The 20,456-nt window shown below is 31.3% G+C and overlaps 4 protein-coding genes across 4 annotated transcripts; 3 read left to right on the forward strand and 1 right to left on the reverse strand.

The window, feature by feature from the left end:
- Nucleotides 1-969: 969 nt before the first annotated feature.
- LOC146529138 (SRR1-like protein) lies at nucleotides 970-1,938 on the forward strand. Its single transcript, XM_085201564.1, has 2 exons — nucleotides 970-1,142; nucleotides 1,215-1,938. Exons 1-2 carry the CDS (start codon nucleotides 1,000-1,002, stop codon nucleotides 1,903-1,905), a joined length of 834 nt encoding a protein of 277 aa, XP_085057690.1. The 5' UTR covers nucleotides 970-999; the 3' UTR covers nucleotides 1,906-1,938.
- A 3-nt stretch (nucleotides 1,939-1,941) lies between these two features.
- Nucleotides 1,942-2,561, forward strand: LOC146529139 (protein FMC1 homolog). The gene has a single exon (XM_085201565.1). The coding sequence runs from the start codon at nucleotides 1,942-1,944 to the stop codon at nucleotides 2,263-2,265; it is 324 nt and encodes a 107-aa protein (XP_085057691.1). The 3' UTR covers nucleotides 2,266-2,561.
- Nucleotides 2,562-2,995: 434 nt separating this feature from the next.
- Nucleotides 2,996-13,258, reverse strand: LOC146529140 (short/branched chain specific acyl-CoA dehydrogenase, mitochondrial). The gene is made up of 9 exons (XM_085201562.1): nucleotides 13,098-13,258; nucleotides 12,892-13,015; nucleotides 7,809-7,909; nucleotides 7,164-7,370; nucleotides 6,617-6,787; nucleotides 4,997-5,160; nucleotides 4,343-4,487; nucleotides 3,978-4,113; nucleotides 2,996-3,466 (listed from the first exon to the last, which is right to left on the reverse strand). The coding sequence occupies exons 1-9, from the start codon at nucleotides 13,125-13,127 to the stop codon at nucleotides 3,291-3,293; spliced, it is 1,254 nt and encodes a 417-aa protein (XP_085057688.1). The 5' UTR covers nucleotides 13,128-13,258; the 3' UTR covers nucleotides 2,996-3,290.
- A 1,394-nt stretch (nucleotides 13,259-14,652) lies between these two features.
- On the forward strand, nucleotides 14,653-18,609 carry LOC146529141 (activator of 90 kDa heat shock protein ATPase homolog 1). Its single transcript, XM_085201741.1, has 4 exons — nucleotides 14,653-15,281; nucleotides 15,841-16,374; nucleotides 16,964-17,127; nucleotides 18,410-18,609. Exons 1-3 carry the CDS (start codon nucleotides 14,925-14,927, stop codon nucleotides 17,093-17,095), a joined length of 1,023 nt encoding a protein of 340 aa, XP_085057867.1. The 5' UTR covers nucleotides 14,653-14,924; the 3' UTR covers nucleotides 17,096-17,127; nucleotides 18,410-18,609.
- Nucleotides 18,610-20,456: the final 1,847 nt, after the last annotated feature.

Genomic DNA, 20,456 nt, shown 5'->3' on the forward strand with positions numbered 1-20,456 from the left:
AAACCTTTTTAATTATATTCTGTTATAACATGATTAGACATTCGTTTAATCAGTTACGTGATGAGAACATAAATTTTTTACTAACTTATTAAGTCTTAGTCTTCGTTAAAGCAATGACTTGAATTTTAATAGTGCTTAACTATTTACAGCCAAAAGATTACACAATATTATCAATATATATTATATTTTGCATACTACTTTTAAGTATAATTATAACATTCACATGTTGAATATTTATAAGAAGGTAAAAAAATTAAATTGTTTTTTAAACATTAGAGAGTTGCAGCTTAAAAGACTTTCCACTTATGGCTTTGTTCTAATTAGCAATTAATTATAAATTATGTGCGATAAATTTGAATATTAAACAAATTAATATTTTAATATTTATTTCTTTTCATAGTTGTCGATATTATTGTCAGTAAAACTTTCCAAAATGTAATGTTGATAACATTCAATTTAAAAAATCCCTTTTTTTTATCGTTGGGAAATATATTTACGAAGACCCGCACGGATGGCAATTGCTCTACGGCGATAATTTAAATACCTCGTTATACCTAAAAGTTAATGGTTAAACAAATAAGCAGCAGCAATAAGCCTTAGTGAAATTAATACATCTAATTAATATATCCTTTAATGGTAGGAAAAATCTTAAAAGGTAAGTGTATCTACAATATTGTCTATTCATTCCTGAATAGATTTGACTACTATCAGGCTGTAAAATCTTTTATATTTTTATTCTTTATCTGTTTTTTGAAGTTTTAAATAAAAAATCTGACTGCAAAATAAAATCAACTTTATATATCATTCATCAGACGCAAAATAATCTGTCAGTGTCACATATAACAGAAAAAACATGAATGATATGATGAAGCAGTAATTTTTGTAAAATATGATGAAATTATTACTTTTTAATTTAAAGAAAATTAATATTATTAGTTCTTGGCATAACACAAATCTATTAAACGTATTCCAGTGTTTCAATGGCAACAATTTATCAAAATGTCAAAACCACAATTTGACAGTGATGGTTTTCAAATCGTAACATCTAAAAAATCTACAAACAAAAAATCAACCAAAGTTCCACTAAACAAGACAGATTTTCAAAAAGAGGATTTAAAAATAAATATTGAAAAATCTTATAGGTACGATACAAAAAAATAATTATATTTTGAGGTTATGTTCAAAAATGTTCTAATTTGTCTATTTATTTTTAGAATCATACAAGCCGCCGAAGAAGAAATACACACTTCTGAATATTTAAAAGGCGTAATAAACTCTGTGAGTAACGTTTTAAAACATAGAACTCTAGCAGAAATAGTATGTTTTGGACTCGGTCACATAGGAGACTGCCAGATATCGAAATATCAGCTAGCATTGTTATTATGTTTAAAAAGTCACTTTAAACCTAAAAAAGTTTTAGTACACGACCCTATATTTTACGCAGATGAATGCGAAATCTTAAAACAATTTAACCTTGATGTTATAGAAAAGAATACAGAAGGAAATTATGTAATAAGTGATCAAGATATCACTTTAGTTTATTTACCACACTGCCCTAAACAACTGACTAATAATTTTCTTTGGAGCAATTGGAGTTTACATTTACAGAATTGCATATTAATTTGTAATAGCTTCACTTCTCTCATAGAGAATCATCCTAGTAGAGTACTTAAAGAAACTGTCCCATATATACAAAATATATATACATATACCACCGAAAGTATATTAGATAATAATTTTAAATATAAAGATATTTTTAATGACACTTCATTGCATTACTTTTTGAATGAAAATCTTAAAAGTGTGCCAATTGAATTTTGGTCTAAAGAAAGTAAACCAGAATATAAAAACACTGAAGAATTTATAACAACATTAATGATAGAAAAGTTAAATATTCAAAAATAATCTAATAATTAAGTAAATTTCTTTGAAGGTCTCACAATGGCTTCTATATCAACAAAACCAGTGTTAGTCACATTAAGACAAGTACTATCAGAAATAAGAAAGCAAAGTTCAACAAAAAAGTTAACAGAAAACCAAATGGCAAGATATATTTTGAGTCAATATAGAAAATATCAAACAACTGATCAACAACTTTGTAAAGCAGCTGATGAAATGCACTTTAAAGCTAAGAGTTATTATGAGTATTTACACTTTTCAAGAAAATACAAGGAAATTAATGCAGAATTTAAAGGTAAAGGTGAAAGGAGTGTGCAGGAAACAGCAAGAATGGTTGGTTTTAAACTGCCACATGACCCTAAATGAAATTTGAATTCCATAGAATTATTTAGATTGTTATAGTGTATATTTAGATGTTTCTAGAAATATAAACTAATTCTTTTTAATTATACATATAAACTAATATTTAATATATAATTAATAAATAATTTCTAGTTGTAGAACTGTATAATAATTTTAACATGATGGAACTTGGATTGTTCAGGCTCCACTACATTAAAAATTTTATGTTTCTATTTTCCTTTAGCTAAAAAACTTATTTTCAGTAAATGCCTCAATATTTGTTTGTTAGGTTACAAAAATAAATTAATTAAAATGGTGTATTTTGAATGGTTTTAATTATTTCCTACTTTTATATCCTTGTACATTGATTGAAACTTTTAACATCAATTCATAGTGTAAAATAAATCTAGTTAAATGAATGTTAAATATATAGAATTGAATATAAGATTGACTTAAGCCAATAGTGAGCACAAAAGCGAATATTTGCTTGTATTTGCATTGTAAAAATATTTTTATATAATTTATTATATAATTTATTTTTTAGCTTCATGCTGTATCCCGCACACAGCAGGATAGGCGGGTAGGCAGAGGGAACCTCGTGGTAAGACACTCTGTTCTCCATCTAAAAATATATATGTGTAATTAGGACAAATAACAAAATAAAAAAAAAAAAATGTTTTTTAAATGTCAATTGCTGGCTCTTATAAATTGTGCCAATATATGGTAAAATATAGGACAAAAATAATTATTTATACTCATTGTAAATATTTTATTCAAATCTCATACAGTATTTATTTAAAGTTAAATAATATATTTATTTACAGAATTATTATATTCAATGCATATTGTCCATTTGTACAAAAATCTTGTATTTGTAAAAATTGTATTTTAATAAAGTAAATATAGTTTTAAAATGTATTATTTTTGTAATTCTTTTATAAATTATACCAATTTTATTATTAATGTATATTAAGAAAATAGTTTTTTTTTTAAATATAGACAGTAAATATTATTATTATTATTATTTAAAATATAAATTAACATATTTATTAAGAGTATTCCTTTTCTATCAGCTTAGCGATAGTTTGTAATTGCATATTGCTTGTTCCTTCGTAAATGGTACCGATTTTGGCGTCTCTAAAGAATTTCTCTTGAGGGAAGTCTTTAGTAAAACCAACTCCTCCCATGAAGTCTATACATTTGGATGTTAGAGTTTGGGCTATTTCTGAAATAAAAAAATATACATGTATTTGTATTACAGTACTTATATTGATATAAATAAATTGATGGGGACTAGTACCTTTTATTTTTTTTTCCATATAACTTTTATTTAGCAGCATGAAAAACATAATTATAATATTATGTATAAAAAGTATTTATGCTTATTGTCTTAACAAGTCATAATTGAAGGCTGTGGGTTCAAGTTCTATTGGAAATAACATATTTTTTTATCTTCACGCATATCGTACCTCGTGGAAGTCGACTCCAGCCTCTATAAGTCAAGATACTCTTCATTCCACTTTCTGCTCATTTTGAGAAGTACTCTCTTTGAGGTCATTGCGTGTTGAGTGGCGGAAACTAACGCTGGGGTTTTGCTGTGGTGGAAATCAACGAACTCCGTCATCTTAATTCTTAGAGAGAAATGAACTATTTCATTAAGTGTGAATCGAACTCACAAACGTCGTTTACAGTACCTGATATAACGTACTGACTGACTGACTACTGATATAACGTACCTGAAGCAAAATACTTAGCCATGGCGGCCTCTTTAACGAATTCCAGCCCGTTCTCTTTGAGGCGTGCCGCGTTGTACGCCAGCAGGCGGGCCGCCTCCAGCTGCGTCTGCAGGTGCGCTATTTGATAGCTTATACCCTGTAAAATTACAATGAAATTTTAAAAACAGTTAAAGTACTTACTGGTAAAAAAGGTCACTTTATTGTATGGAAGTGCCATTTTTTATTTACAAACTGTATAATTTGTTACTATTAAAATTTAAAGTGAGAAACAGACTTCTGAGGTAGGCAGGGTTAAAAAGTGAGAACAGGCAAGGAAAAAAATAATTTTCACAATTTACACAAACTTAAAAATCTTGAATAATTACCTGATAAGCATAAATCTTGTTCCCGAACTGTTTCCTCTCTAAAGTATAAGGTATGGTGGCGTCCATACAACCCTGGCAGAGACCTATCATTTGAGCCGCAATACCTATACGACCTTCGTTAAGGAAACCGGCTGCGTATTTGTAGCTGAAATGGCATTTAAATATGTTATTTTGTTATTTAGTTTCACGCTGTATCCCGCAATTAGCAGGCTAGAGAGAAAGCACCTTGTATTTAGACGTGTTGTTAAGTAGAAGTAGAGGAAGTCAACATCGCATTTTATCTTGTTACCAAATGCGGGGGCAAATATTTTATCCTCCGAGTGGGAATCGAACCCACAACAGTTGCGTTAACAGTCAGACGCTGCGCTACGACGACCTCTGAATGATGATGTCACTATTATTTCAAATGAGGCTCTTAAAAGTGTTTTAGTTCTTTATTTTCACGTAACGGATATGATTCCTCATTCCTGACACGTAAATGAATATTACAATAATTATGTCTTCCCTGGTCCGGTAGGACAAAATGCGGCGCTAGGTTCCGCTGTCAAGCAACATGCCTGTGAATATTGAAAAAGAAATTGTCTACATTTTTTTAAATTTGAATTTACAATTCTGCCACTAACTAATTGCTACCAAAGTTATTATAAAACTCACCCTTTTCCATATTCTCCTAAAATATTTTCCTCAGGTACTCTGACATTGTCGAAATGTACCATGCAAGTGCCGGACGCGCGTATACCGAGTTTGTTTTCAGGCTTGGCAACACTTAGGCCGGGGGCCTCCCGTTCTACTATGAAACAGGTTATTCCCTTGTATCCCTGTGGAAGAACGTTATTTATTCAATTAGACCGTTATAATCATTTTTAAATCGAACTACAATTACTTTTGAATTGAATTCAATTTACATAGAAATGTCAGTAGTGGCAGTCCTACAGAAAACTGCCACCGACTCAGATTCTGCTGAATAGGTCCGGACCTACAATCGTTTACAGTTAGATGCTGTGAAACTGCAGCACCACGACCTTCTTTTATCACATTAAAAAAATCCAATTATCATATTATAATCTTCTTATTAATATATAAATAAGTACCTAAGTGTTAAGTAAGACACTACGTTCCCCACTTTTCGCCGAACTCTAGAAGCATTGCGTGTTGAGGGGCGGAACTCAACGCCACGGTTACTTTATCTTGTTGCCACAGCGAGGAAACAAAAATATTAATTCCCATTCTAACACCGATTCTCATCCCCGTGTCTGAAAACGGAACCGATGTGTTTTTAGTCACATCTAGATGGCGTATAAGTAAATGAAATAAAACGCATTAAAAGGTTTTGTTTACTTAATATTATGTTTACTATCAATTAATTTATTATTAACATTTAATGGACGATTTCATAATACTGTATTTGTTTTCTTATTAAGTATCAATCTATTTGATAAGGCCGTCGTGGCGCAGCGGCACAGCCTCTTACTCTAAATGATGATGACGTTTATGGGTTCGATTCTTAAACGGGGGAATGTGTTATTTTTATTTCCTGTACTGTCTGATAATAAGTCAAAGCGCGGCGTTGAGTTTCGCCTTGACACTTGAAATGTCTCGAAAATTGAGCAGTGTGTGGGGAACAAATTTTCTTAACGTTGTCTATCTTGCTATGTGGAAAAAAATTAATATACAGATATACTGTACAATTTAACGCAAATAATTGTTATATGTATTTCAAATTTAATTCTAGGAGAGGTCATAATAAAATGTTTGTTTTACTGCTTTGAAATTTAAAAAATTACACAAGAATGTTATTATAAATATACACTATGGAAATATTTAGTTTATTTGTATAAATAATGTTTATAGTGAATTAAAATGACGTTGTAATCGTCTACTTGTTATTTATTTACTTCACGTATTTTCGAAAACTTACATACGTATGGTAGGTATTTATGTATTGCATCAGAGTTTTATCTGAGGGTCAACAAAGTGAATTTGATGTAACATAATAACTTTTTGCTTGAGCAATAAGAGCTTTATCTACAAAATTTATTAGAAAATAGTTTAGTCAATTAACTTTTGATTATTAGCCAATTAACTTTGAGACCAGTGGCGTTAATGCAATAGTTGTGGATTCGATTCGCACTCGGGGTGACACAAGACACGCACTCGAGAATTCGGCGGAAAGTGGGAATTGGAAGTGTCCTAATAGGGACGAAATATCTTTACACTTGATTCCGAGGTTCCACCTACCTACCTTGATGTGTGCGTAAAGCTAAAAAGACTTACCTTAGAAGGATCAGCGTTCGCCATCACAAGGAACACGCCAGCCACATCAGAATTAGATATCCACATTTTGGATCCATTTATAATATAATCTTTGCCATCTTTCTTAGCTACGGTCTTCAGGGCGAACGCGTCTGATCCTGACGTGGGCTCCGTTAAACAGAAACTGCCTGCCTGTAATTTATTTTCAAGAACATTGGCTAAATAAAATGGAAATAATTTATTAATAGCATTTTAAATCATATATGTTTTGATTTTTTGTATAAAAATCGATTGATTTAGCAAACATTGAAAAGCTGCGAAGTTAAATCGAAATTTAAGAATTTTATAGGATATTTTAATATTATTATTATCTACAGTCTAAAGTTTTATTTATGACTGGCTCTCAACTCTGCCATCGATCTTGAGATGACATTCTCATTCATAGATTTATAAATAAAAACTGTAGTTCAAAGTCCCTCTCAAAATCGATTTCAAAATTGTGAGCGGTTTATAAACAAGGGCTTGAATAAACAATCTACATACTTAAACGAAAAAAAGTCACACTTACATATTCCGTGCACAATTTCGTTAAATATTTCTTCTTTTGTTCCTCAGTCCCCAATTTCATGAACAGTGAGTTGACTAGTGTATTGTGTATATCTACATACGCCGCGATCGCCGGGTCTACTCTGGACAACTCCTCTATGACTACCATCATTGTTAGGAAACCGCATTCTGACCCGCTGTATTCAGCTGGGGTTTCTATACCCATTAACTGAAATATGTGGGTAATAATATAATACTTGGAAAATATTGGGCCGTCGCGTCGTGGTGCAGCACAGCGTTTTATTGTAAACGCGATGGCTGCGGGTTCAATTTCTACTCACAACAATGAATTTAGCTTTGAACAGATATGTTCGTGTAAACTTTTTTTTATATTTTTCAGGGCAAATCTTTTGTTAGTATTATTTATGAGATACGCACAAGACTATTCTGGGGTGGGTTCGGGACACCCGCCTCCCCTATTCCTATGCCTACTAATACACTCACTATTCAAAGTAATATTTCATTAGACACAGTATCTGTTAACCTTGCAAATAGAAGATAATAAAAAAATGAGATAGATAAAATATTAAAAAAGTTAACAATTATATTTAGTAATATTGACTTTTTACTCTTAGAAATCTTTATGTCAGCTAGCTATGTAACTTACCCCATTATCGAATAACATCTGCCTGACGCCTTCATCAATTTTGTGTTCATCGTCCATCTTTCTCACCAGTGGTGCTATTTGTTCATTTGCTAGTTTTCTAACTGAAACAGAAAAAAAAAATAAATCTGAAAGTTGAGTGATTATTTAGTATAATAATTTCAAAACGGCTTGAGGCCAGTGGCGGAGGGACACAAGCGTGCGATTTTTTATTTATTTTATTTATTTTATTACTACCATTTAACAATAAAAAAAAAACTTAAACAGTGTCCTGCAAAACTCTACGCGAGTTTGACTGCTGGATCTCTATACATATGATTTAAATTACATTTATAATAGATCAAAATTAAACTAAGAGGTATTTTCTGTCAACTGTTCAATTAACAGTTGACAAAAAATACTCCCTAAGTTTAATTTTAAACCTCTTTAAGCTTGGCTCGCGGCGTATGTCCTCAGGCAAACCATTAAGCACATAGGGTACACGTTTTCTTAGGGTTCTGTCACCATAATAGTTGTGTACCCTAGGAACCTCGAATTTGCCTGCGGACATAGACCGCGTGCCATACTCATTATCGACTAATTTAAGGCCCAGGTCCCGATTGCTATGGTTATTAATGGCCAAAAGATATTTATGTTTTAAAGTTAACGGGAGTATTTTACAAATTTTGAATAATTTGGAATAATTACCTTTACAATTTTGTTTTGTTTTTTTATTTACTAGAAGTTTTAAAAATCTTAGCTGTAACGCTTCAAGCCTAATAATATGTGTTTTAAAAGCAAGACCATAGCAATCGAGAGCGTAGGCCAATATTGAATCTACCAATGCAAAATACAAACATTTTAATGTATTAGCTGGAACTTTAAAACTTAAATTATCAACGCAGGCTATGACGGACCCGGAAATTAAATATTTATTGTTTTCCATCACACAACACGCCTCAAGAATTCGGCGAAAAGTGGAGAACGGAAGTGTCTTAACATTGGGATCCTTTTGTCTACCCTGCTATGTGCGGGATACAGCGTGACTCGTTACACAAAGTGCCTTTTTGCACCATTCAACATCAAATGAGAAAAGTCGTGTTCAATCCCGGATTATCCTATTCCCAGATGGGGACCAAACCTATAACCGTCGCATTAATTCATAGTTTTGTTATCATTTTTAAATATTTTCTATTATATTTTACACAATCATTACTTTCATATATATTTATAGTAAGTACCTTTCAAATTTAAAACTTAAGTATTTAACCTTCGTAGAATATTTGAAAGGTGCTTTTGAAATTATTTACCTACTATATAACATAAATTGAGTTTTATACATGGTTAGTGTGGGTTTGATCTCCTCTCGGGTAAAATCCTTTAGTATAGATAAGAGTGCAGCATCACGTTCCTTCGAACAAGCAGTAGGTAACTAATATAAACGTGTAATGGAGAAGGGAATGTTTAAATGATGTCCACCATTCTCCGCCGATTAGGATGTCCTAATATGTATTCTATTAGCCAATACCTTTTATTCGATACCCTTGACAACAGTGTTTTAAAAGAATATAAAATCTGCCATTTTGTAGCGGGGGCCATCTTTGGTTTGTAATACTATATAGACTATTCTCGTACATTATTGTATTGTCACCAGGACTAAAAATATATACAAAATTTTAAGTCAATCGGTAAAATTTCATTTACTAGGAATAAAAATGTCAGTCATGTCAAGAATAGTACTTGACTTAAATGAAAATACATAATACCTACATTTACATTTTAGATAATTATGCTGTAATTACAACACATAGGTAATATTCAGAGATTTGGTACGATCATTTTAGTCAGTCAGGCCTGTGAATATAAATTATCTCACAGTATTTAACGTGTTACTATTAATATATTGTATATTTTATGTGTGTATTAAATAAGTAACTAACACAAAAATATTTTTGCCTTGAGATTTGTTACGGCAAAAAAACCAGGTAAATGACTTTAAATCAGCCTTTTAAACAAATATTAAATATGATTAAATACCAACCAAATAAAAATTATCATATGTATATGTACATATCATATCATAGTAATGTTATGATAAACATGTCACGTTATCAGCGAATAAGCAATTCATATTTTTCTTTATTATCTATTGTCTGTATCTTTTCTCAACGAATATTTTTATTTGTTTAAGCACACGTATTAGAAATTGTATTTGTAAACCACTCTTAACTCTGAGATTGACCTTGAGGCGCGCTCAGAGCCTTTTTTAAATCATGAAAGGCATGAATGGACCACCGACGTCGTAGGAACAAGGGAGGGCCGTTGTGCTCATCCCCGAATAGTCTTGTGTCTTTGCCTACCCCAGAAATTTCTCTAACAAAATATTAACCCTAAGAATTTTAAAGTCAAAGTCCAGAACGAGTAGCGGAACCAAACGACGTACTCACTATGAAAAAATAATTTGTGTTATTACCATTCCTCACTATCCACAGTCAGTTTAAACAGCTTCACGCTCGCATCCTGCACACAGCAAGGTAGGCAGGGGGAACCTAGTGTTAAGACCTTCCGTTCCCCACTTTCTGCCTGGAGTCTGGCTTTCTGAATTCTGGAGGCATTGCGTGTTGAGTGGCAGAACTCACCGTCCATTTTTAATTAAATTATACTAACGATTTTATGTAGAAATAAATCTATTTATATATTGTTATACTTTTATACAACTACTAAAACATAACTAATTATTATTTTACTTGCCAACTCCATAATGGTTTATTTACAAACGGGTCGCTAGTTTAAATAATATGTTAATCAGAAGATCGTAATAACAAAAAAACAGTTTTCGAATTGTTTTGGTTGGATGCCAAAATGATGATGGAATAAAAACTCGCTGCATTGATTTTTCATAAATTCATTCAAGAAAGATTTCATAAATTTGATCTGTTATTTCTAAAATATAAATACAATTATCGTATCGTGTCCAGATATTCCTGAACTGTAACACAACGGCATCTATTTGTACCCAAATTTCTTTATAACTATATATAACTCAATTATAAATTTAAATTTAAACTAAATAGCAAACTGGTTGGCTAATATCATTAACAGAAACCAGTATAAAAGACAAGCCTACCGCTTATACAATACGTTACGTATCTTCTTATCAAGAACGCGAATATTTTCATAGCAACATAAATTTATTTTGTCATATAAGTAAGTATAGCATATATATGTAGGTATAAGTAAATGATAAAATTTGGCAAAGAGATAAACAGTTTATTTAAAGTAAACAAGTGGCTGGGGTCGCCATTTTGAGATACTTAGTGATAACAGATAATTAATAATTATATTTTGTGGTAAAATAATTACATTAAAACATTCTTTTCTATAATTAGTTGTTATAACATTTTTTTTCTAAGTATTAATTTGTTGACGTAGGTAAACAAGACTAGTCTAGTCATTCCATTAAAGTTTTTATAAAAAACAAGTTTAAAAGTCGCCGCAAATATTGGCACATTGGTACAGTCTAACTATAAATTCGATGGTTGTGGGTTCCAATTCTACTCGGGGGAGTGTATTGTTTATTTTTTCATATCACTCTGGTAACGGGGCGTAGTGCCGCGTTTAGTTCCCTGCTGCGGGTTTGTGAAGCTAAAAAATACTAGTACTCACAATAGTTGTTAAATTAATAATTAAATAGTAGTATAACGTAAAATATTTAATGTTTTTCACTTAATGGCGGCCTCAGGAAACAGCAGTCAAGGTCATCAACAGCCATATTTGTAGGTACGATAAAATGATAACTACTGTACAAATAAAGATATAAAATTTTTATTTATATATGATTTAAGATATTTTTGGGGCACAAACAAACTAATATATTTTTTTGTTCTAAGTTAAACATGTTTATGCTTTAAAATAATTTTAAATATATTTGTAAGAATAAAATTAAAAATGTGTATTTATGGTTACCAGACCCTTTACGTTGTCTTTTACTCCTGCCAGACGTCCTAAAGGTTGTTTAAAATTGGGGCAAATGACGTTAAACTATTAAGCTTTAATTTAAAATATATTATTTACGGACTTTTTCCAGACCCTCTTAAGCACTCAGACGAATTCGATGGCTCAATCATCTTCCCAGACAGAGATCTACCATTATTTGGCACTATCTCTGAAAGTTCCCCACTTTCAAGTTAGCGAGTAGGCATACTATGTTAACTACATATTAAACTAATAGTCCTCAAAATTTCAGTTTTACTAAAATGACGTATGCCTGGCGGCTCTGGGATCTTGGGCTATTATGTTTGTATTACAAATGTCCGTAATTCGTGTAGCAATAATAAAACATTATAACTATCAGTATTATCAATGTTATATCATTGATAAACAATGTCACTTATTTGTTTTAAAGCTGATAATAGGTATACTCGAGTGTTGAAATTACTAAATTTAGTAATTTTTATTTTGAATGAAATGTTTGACCCCAAATGTAGGAATTATAGAAAAAGAATGAAAGAAAGATAAAGAAATATGAATGAAAAATGAAAGAAACATATATGAAGAGCTAAAGAGACTAGATAAGTATGCAGAGACCGTAGTGTTAGTGTTAGGCGCTATGTCCTCCTTGGCTACCCGTCTAGGAAAAAAGTGTGGAGAAGAAAGTCTTCTCCATTTTATAAGACTTAAACTAAGAAAATAGAACTTTTAAGATATGTAACTTTGCTCAGGCAGCTTCGATAATATCTATATTGATTTAATATTGGAGAACAATGAATTCAGATGAGTTTGATATTTAGAGATTAATATGACCTTTATATTTTTTGGCTTCATAAATGTAACTCGTTTGGTGTTCGTATTTTAACCAAGTGCACCAAAATGTATTGTGTATTTGTTATTTCCTTAATTTTTTATTGAACTTTAGCCTTTCAATAAAACGCGACGTAAAAAGTTGTAACTTCCTTGTAGTTCTTTCTTACTATGTAATTATGGTTTATTAGGTACAGTACTTGGGTGACCTATTAAATATCACTAAGTATATAGTATAAATTTACACACCGACCGCAACATATATTAATAAAATGGTGAATGAAATAAGATAGGATATTATATTTACTTGTGTCCTTCATTGCTAATTCATCCTCTGTCAAGACTGATAAAGGCCGTGGAGCTTCCGAGCTGAAATTCTTTGTTTTTGAGACTGTATTTAAAGCAGCCGGTGCCCGCCATTGTTCTAGGATCTGCAACACGTTCCACAATATAATTATATATAATGACACTTAAAATAGCGCGAATTATTTTTTTTAGAAGTAGACTTCACACCTTACAGCCAACGCGACGTAGTGGAAACATATTTTTTTTTATTTTGTTGCGGAACACTTGCGTGGTAGTGCGCTAGCCAAACTCGAATACAAACTGGTTGATGTATTATAGCTTTGCCGGCCCGGCTACCCGGCTAGCAGGTATTTATCTCTCTCGCACTAAGATAACGTGCTGCCCAATTCACAATAGTGTAATTACGTATTCAATACAGTTTCTCTTATTATTATGCTACAGTGTTTTTAAATAAAAATATGCTAATTGAAATGCGATGGTCTTAAAATATGTGTTTGCATAATGTTTGGTAAAATAATAAGGAAAATATATACACTGTTTCATAATAATAATTCTGTTGTAAGATTATTATATTTTTTTCAGTAAATTTAAATTTTATCCGTTTGTAGCTACGATATTATTACTTTTTTTTAGCTTCACACTGTATCCCGTTCATACAGCTTGGTAGACAGAGGGAACTTGGAAACCTAGTGTTAAGATACTACGTTCCCCATTAATACTTCCCTACTTCTCGCTGAATTATTGACACATAGCGTGTTGAGTTGAGTGGCAGAACTCATGTCGCGCTTTGCCTCGTTTCATGAACGATAAAATGAAAATATAAAATATTTCATTTCCGGAGGGGAAATCGACTCGACAACTATCGCGTTTCAGTCGCATGTTTGTGTCACTGCGCCACGATGGCCGCAGACCTTATTAAAATTAATTATTACTATTTATTAAAATTACGTTAGTATTAATGTTATTAATGCAAGGAAAACGGGTAATGTTTAAAATATTAGTAATTATTAATAGCAATTATTTCTCTACAATTTGCTTGCAAATAATTTAAGGCGTTATAATTTAATATACATTTGTTATTTTCATTATAATTAAACATTTGACTGAAACATTAATATTATTATTATTAAATATCGTTATATATATATTATATTTTATATATTCTATATAAATAAAAATGTGCTTGATATTTTTATGTGAAATGGAACGTACTTATGACAACTGGATAAGTATATATGGTTAGGTTGGTAAGTAAGTTTCTAGAAACATACAGAAAATGCAATGATGTTGCCATATTAATAATACTTCCCTAAGTGGTGAATCTATATTTGTCCAAAAACAAAACAGCAAGTCAATTATTTATGTGATTACAACAAATAATTTAATAAGTCTTATATAGAAAGAAATCGGAGAATTTTATATATTCAAGCACTAAAATTACTTTCAAATACTATTTACAGGTCAACAAGGTCATAGAGTACAGTTTTAGTTTTAGGGGCACGGTATTATGTATGTGTCGTTGTCTGGTTGATTGATTTGGTAAATGACGAAAAAAATTATACTTATTTTAAAATTATAACTTTACATTATTAGATTATAACGGATATATTGCATTGAATATAAATTCTATATCTATAAATGTCTTAATATTGAATCTTACTAATAAATTAATAATTGAAATGAAAGCAACTAAAAGTACAAAATTGGTAATGAGCTACTTTATCATAGCAACACTCCTAATGTCATTCAAAGTGGCACTGCTGTCTGCCATTGACTTAATAAACTTACGACGTTTCTCGAATACTATAGTTCCATAGAATTGAAAGTGACGACAAATTATCGAACACTTCTGTAGTATTACTGAAATCTGTATGAACTTAACTTAATCTAAGTGTAATAAAATATAAAACATTTTGTTTGTGAATAGTTAATACAGAAAATAATCTTATAGTGCGCTAATCTTGCAATCCTTAAGCATTAGATTCGAAAAAACGCGGATCATTCGTCACCTCGTGTTAACGTTTTTTGGTGAAAATGGCCAAATGGGGAGAAGGAGATCCTCGATGGATAGTCGAAGAACGTCCTGACGCAACTAACGTAAATAATTGGCACTGGACGGAGAAAAACGCCGGCCCTTGGTCGAAAGATCGGTTGAAAGAATTATTGACTAATTTAAAAATAGTCCAAAATGGAATAGATTGTAAGATTAGCGAAGTAGAAAAAATAGATGGTGAAGCTACAGCAAATAATAGGAAAGGAAAACTAATATTTTTTTATGAGTGGGATATTAAATTGAAGTGGGAGGGTGTGTTGGCCGGTGGTAAGGACAAGGTGAATGGAGAAATACATATTCCAAATCTATCAGAGGAAAATGATGTCAGTGAAGTGGATGTAAGTAAAATCCTGGGCCAAAAAAAATATTAATGGTATTCATTCAATTTAATAGTTCTAACTATAAAGTGTAATTGTAGTGTATTAATTATGACATAAATATTATTTATATCAAAATTCATTCTTGTACACAGTTGATGGACTTATTTTAGGTATTGTCAATGTCACAAATTACAATTGGAGTGAAGCCAATAAATAGTATTAGACTTATAACTCAACTGTTTATGTTCTTGATTTTTTTCTTACAGCTTCACATTTGTTATGTATAACACGGTAGACTGAGGAGGCGTAGTATTAAGACATTTCCTTCTTCACATTTTGCTCAATTTTTAGGACAAAGACATTGTATTTGTCATCTTGTTCTTAAAAAAATAAAATAACAATATAAACATAAGCATATAGCATATATTATTAATTTAACTTCTGTTTTTTTGAGAGCAAGATGAATCTTTATTCTGTTTCCTTATATTTTGACATGTCTGCTTTATAGAATATGTATTTTTTAATAGTTTACTATATTAAACACAAAATCTAAATATATAATTCCTATGTCATACAGATGACTGTCACCATAAAAGGCACTGGAGATGAAGCCCAAAGAGTAAAAGCATTCATGCATAACAAAGGCAAAGATGAAATCCGTAAACAATTAAATGAATATATAAGAAGTCTCAAGGAAGAATTCTCGAAAGGCTTAATTCTACCCAAGAAAGGCGAAGCTCCGAAACCTGACAATGTATCAACAATCACAAGTGGTTTTAATAAGAAAATAAATATGGAGCCTGTTGTTTCTAATCAGAACAAACAAATTGGATTAAAATTAGATACAAAATCCATTGAATTGTCGGAAAGTTTTCAATGTAGGGCCCACGAGTTTTACGATGCAATGACTAGAGTTGAAATGGTAACAGCCTTTACTCAAGGACATGTGAAAATGGAGGCAGAAAAAGGCGGGAAATTTTCTTTATTCGGTGGAAATGTAAGAGGGGAATTTAGAGAATTGGTACCTGGCAAAAAGATAGTTCAGTTATGGAGATACAAGCAGTGGCCTGATCAACATTTTTCCGAAGTCACTTTTAATATTGAAGAAAAGGTGTATATATATTTTTAGCTTTACAATGTATTCCACATGTAGCAGGGTTGGTATAGAGAAGTAGAGTCAAGGCACTTTGTTAGCTACTTTTCACTTCCATTGGTGGTGTCGTGTGATGATGGGTAAATAAAGATAATTAATTCTCTTAAGTGGAAATTTAACCCACAAACAGTTATAATCAGTTTCTGTCCCATTATGACAAAACAGCCTCTTCATTATTTTTATGTGTTTTTTGTTTTATTTTATACAATCAATTCTTAGATCCATATTTTTCTCCATATTTAGCAAAATTTAGGTACATATTTACTTTTATCATGGTGGTTTGCACACCACTTCCATAAGAAGTGGTTTAAAGAATGTCATAAGAATGACAAATTTAGGTACTGTTGCAATTCTATACATATTTTATATTTTTATTTGTGAGTTCAATTATATAAGTAGAATTTTAGATCAATCAATATTAATATTAAATTTAAATAAATACACTTTTTTTCTATTTCATTAATTTTTTATGCGCAATAAGGAAAGTAATATAATGTTACTTATCTATAATAAAAATATGTTAAAAATAGTTTTTATCAATTTCCAGGATGACCACACTCTAGTGACTCTAAAACAGGATCTTGTCCCGTCATCAGAAGTGGATCAGACCAGGGACAATTGGAAACGGTACTACTTCGACAGTATCAAGCGTGCATTTGGATTTGGTGCTTTCCTGTGATTTATTTGTTTATTTTTGGCTGTATGTATAAGGTGATTGTTTTTTGTATTTATATATTACTAGCGGACGCGCGCAGCTTCGCTTGCTTATTTAAGGGTGAATTCTAATAACCCATGAAACATGTGTTCAATGAAATATTTTTAAGAGTCTAAATTTCAAATTTTATAAAAATCGGTGGGGATTTAAAGATTTTTCCATACAAACTTTCAACCCCCTATTTGCACCCTTAGGGGGTGAATTCTAGAAAACCATGAAACATGTGTTTAATTATATATGTTTAAGAGTCTGAATTTCAAATTTTATAATAATTGGTGACGATTTAAAAAAAACCTATACAAATCGGTGCCTATTTAATTTTTTTTCCATACAAACTTTGAACCCCTATTTCACCCCTTTATGGTTAAAATTTTTCAAAATCCCTTCTTAGTGGATGTCCAGATTAAGAAAGTAAATATCTGTCCAAATTCCACGTTTTTACCATCAGCGGTTACGGCTGTGCGCGCGTCTTACCTCAGTCAGTGAGGACAAGTCCTTTTATATATATAGATTAGCAATCTCAGTCAATTCATTTATACATTCTTCTGTACATTCTTTATTTTCTATGCATAAATGTTGAGGCTGTCGCGGCACATTGACTGTAGATGCATTTATATATTTTTTTATTTTTCACTCGTAACAAGGTAAAGTTTTTCATTGAGTTCCTCCACTCAACACGTAATGACTTAATAAATTGTCGGATTGTAGTTGTAAAAATTTGGCGGATACTGGGGAATGAAGTGTCTTAACGCTGACGCCGAAACTTAATATTTATCAGGTCAATTTGATAAATAAGGTTGTTCCGTGCCCAGATAATGCAAACAACCCACAAATTGCTACCCATTTTATTGTCCAAATATTAAAATATGAAATTTAAAAAATCTTTATATGGTTCGTATCTTGAAAACGGTATTATTTCGGACTATACAATATGGGACAAATAGTTCATAATCAAATAATCAATTCATCTCTATCAACTATTTCAGTTAGTCTTTTATTATTCTATACATTAAAAAGTGTCGGATTTGAAACTAAGATCAAAGTGAAAGGTTCGCTTTCGGATTTGGCGATTATAAATTCCGTTCCTACTTGGGAGAATGAATAATTTTAGATTTCTCACTGTGGTAAAAATCAATAAGTTGAATTTATTTTTTAGTCTATCTTCTTCCAAATGACATTCTGATGCAGTGAACTCTAACTGTAAATGCATTGGTTGTGGGTTTGATACTCACTTATGGCACAATTTTGTTGTTTAATGTGTACATTGTTATTTTTCAGGTCTTTTTTCAATGAGTGCTCGAAGATTCCATGATGATTTTACAAAAATATATCTGTGATGTACGCAGAACTAAACTAAAGGCTTACTGATTAATGTGAAACATGATAAAATAACTGAGCACCGTTCACGCTTAGCTCTATTATAATGTATTGAAAACAATTTAATTTTATGGTTTACCAATAAATAAAGTTAGGAATTAGTTTTGTGTTTTATTTTCTTTATTAAAGGAAATTGGCAATTCCACAAAGTTTCGTGAATAGGAACTGTAGATGTGGTGGTTGTGGGTTCGATTCCTTCTCGGGGACATTAATTATTTTCTTTTTCTCGCTCTGGTCAACAGGTGGATAAAAGCAGCAGTTGCTGAGTTCTTCCACCCAACACGTCATGTGTCGAATTTGAGCTAGAAATGCAGAACGGATACCCTGTAATGTGGGAAAAAGCGTGAAGCTGCTTTTACTGTAAAGGATCCCCTTGGAATTATGACAGAATAAACAGTTGTGGTTACAGGTAGTACTCGAAATTGAAGTATCTTGAGTTTTGAAATTAATTTTCACGATTCGTTATTGAACGGAAAAATTACTGAGCTTGGAATTATTACTGAGTCAACAAAATTTTTTATTGACTCAGTAATTGTTCCAAGCCACGTCCAATCGAGTTTTCTTAGAAGATCTGAATCCTGGGCCGAATTTGAGAAATGTTCTACACATAATAATATAATAGTAATACACATAATAACAGTTTAAGCTTAAGGTTACTGTTTCATTTCCCGTGATACCAGAATAGCTAGGAAGTAGGAACCTAAACTGATAAGACAAACCCACCCCATGACCGAAGTCTGATCATAAAGGAGAAAATGTTTAAACATTTTATGCCATCTAAGTATAATGTTAGTACCTACTTAGTATTAGTGATAACAACGCCATCTAGGAGACAGATATTAAAATAAAATAAAATAATATATTTTTGTAAGAACAATAAAAAATATATATATGAAATAACTTTACAAAAAATGCATGACTTACATTTTAAACGAATATACTACTTCTACTACAATATTTATTTTGTATTCTATTTAATATAAAGGCCTATTTCATCAATCATCTCCACCAGCCATAATTCTGGTGGGATGATGGACACTTCATAACATAACATACTTACGTCAGAATTTAATTTATACATTTTCAAGTTAAAAGCCTTCAACTTATATTTTTTAAGCTTAATTTTTGCCACCTTTAATTCTAGAATTGAGGCCAGTAGTGCCACTCAAGCACAAGCTTATGGCTATGAGCACAACAGGTTGTGACTTCTATACTTACCACTCGAAATTACATATTTTCAATTAACATAAGTTAAGTTCCGCACTTCAACACGTAATGCTACCATAATTCAGCGGAAAGTAGGGGGAGGGGTGTCTTAACACTAGGCTCTCTCCAAATACACTGCTACGAGCGGGATACAGCGTGAAGCTGAACTCTACGATTGTCAGTTCGTAGATGTAACCTGACAATTTCTTTAAAATTGTACAATTTATAGTTTTTAGTCATATTTAAACCTAATCAAAGCAGGACAATATACAATCGATAATTGTTCATAATTATCTTTATTGCACTTATAAGCATTTAGAATAATCAACGCTTTCAAGATTTAGGAGAATCATCGATGATATCATTAATAGAATTGAACAAATGGAACAAAAGGATTTTTTTTGGCTCAAGATTGATATAAAATTGGAATAAACATGTATAATAAACAAATGAACGAGCTCTATTTTCACAGCAACAGACTTGTATAATATTGCGCCTGGTTGTACCAAAATCGTTCTCTAAGTCATTAGTATCTACATTTCTTTTAAAAACAGAACTTTTTACGTTAGTGCTGATGCTAACTCATTCATTCCTAAAAAAATTTTAACTTCAATTAACGCTTTTACACCTTCACATAATAATATGTGTGAATCTGTGATATACCTAATGAAGATACACTACTGTTAATATATAAATATTTCTATTAACTCAACAAACTGGTTTAATAAGTACCTATCACAAA

Source organism: Heliconius melpomene, chromosome 18 (assembly GCF_056956725.1).
Source record: "Heliconius melpomene rosina isolate 202511_hmr_F chromosome 18, ASM5695672v1, whole genome shotgun sequence".
Taxonomy (NCBI): Eukaryota; Metazoa; Arthropoda; class Insecta; order Lepidoptera; family Nymphalidae; genus Heliconius; species Heliconius melpomene.

Coding starts and splice junctions, on each gene's coding strand:
- LOC146529138 (XM_085201564.1), top strand. CDS start 1,000: ATGTCAAAACCACAATTTGACAGTGATGGTTTTCAAATCGTAACATCT. Junction 1,143..1,214: donor AATATTGAAAAATCTTATAG/GTACGATACAAA, acceptor ATTTATTTTTAG/AATCATACAAGCCGCCGAAG.
- LOC146529139 (XM_085201565.1), top strand. CDS start 1,942: ATGGCTTCTATATCAACAAAACCAGTGTTAGTCACATTAAGACAAGTA.
- LOC146529140 (XM_085201562.1), bottom strand. CDS start 13,127: ATGTTTCCACTACGTCGCGTTGGCTGTAAG. Junction 7,371..7,808: donor AGATGTTATTCGATAATGGG/GTAAGTTACATA, acceptor CACATATTTCAG/TTAATGGGTATAGAAACCCC. Junction 6,788..7,163: donor CGAAATTGTGCACGGAATAT/GTAAGTGTGACT, acceptor AATAAATTACAG/GCAGGCAGTTTCTGTTTAAC.
- LOC146529141 (XM_085201741.1), top strand. CDS start 14,925: ATGGCCAAATGGGGAGAAGGAGATCCTCGATGGATAGTCGAAGAACGT. Junction 15,282..15,840: donor ATGATGTCAGTGAAGTGGAT/GTAAGTAAAATC, acceptor TATGTCATACAG/ATGACTGTCACCATAAAAGG. Junction 16,375..16,963: donor CTTTTAATATTGAAGAAAAG/GTGTATATATAT, acceptor ATCAATTTCCAG/GATGACCACACTCTAGTGAC.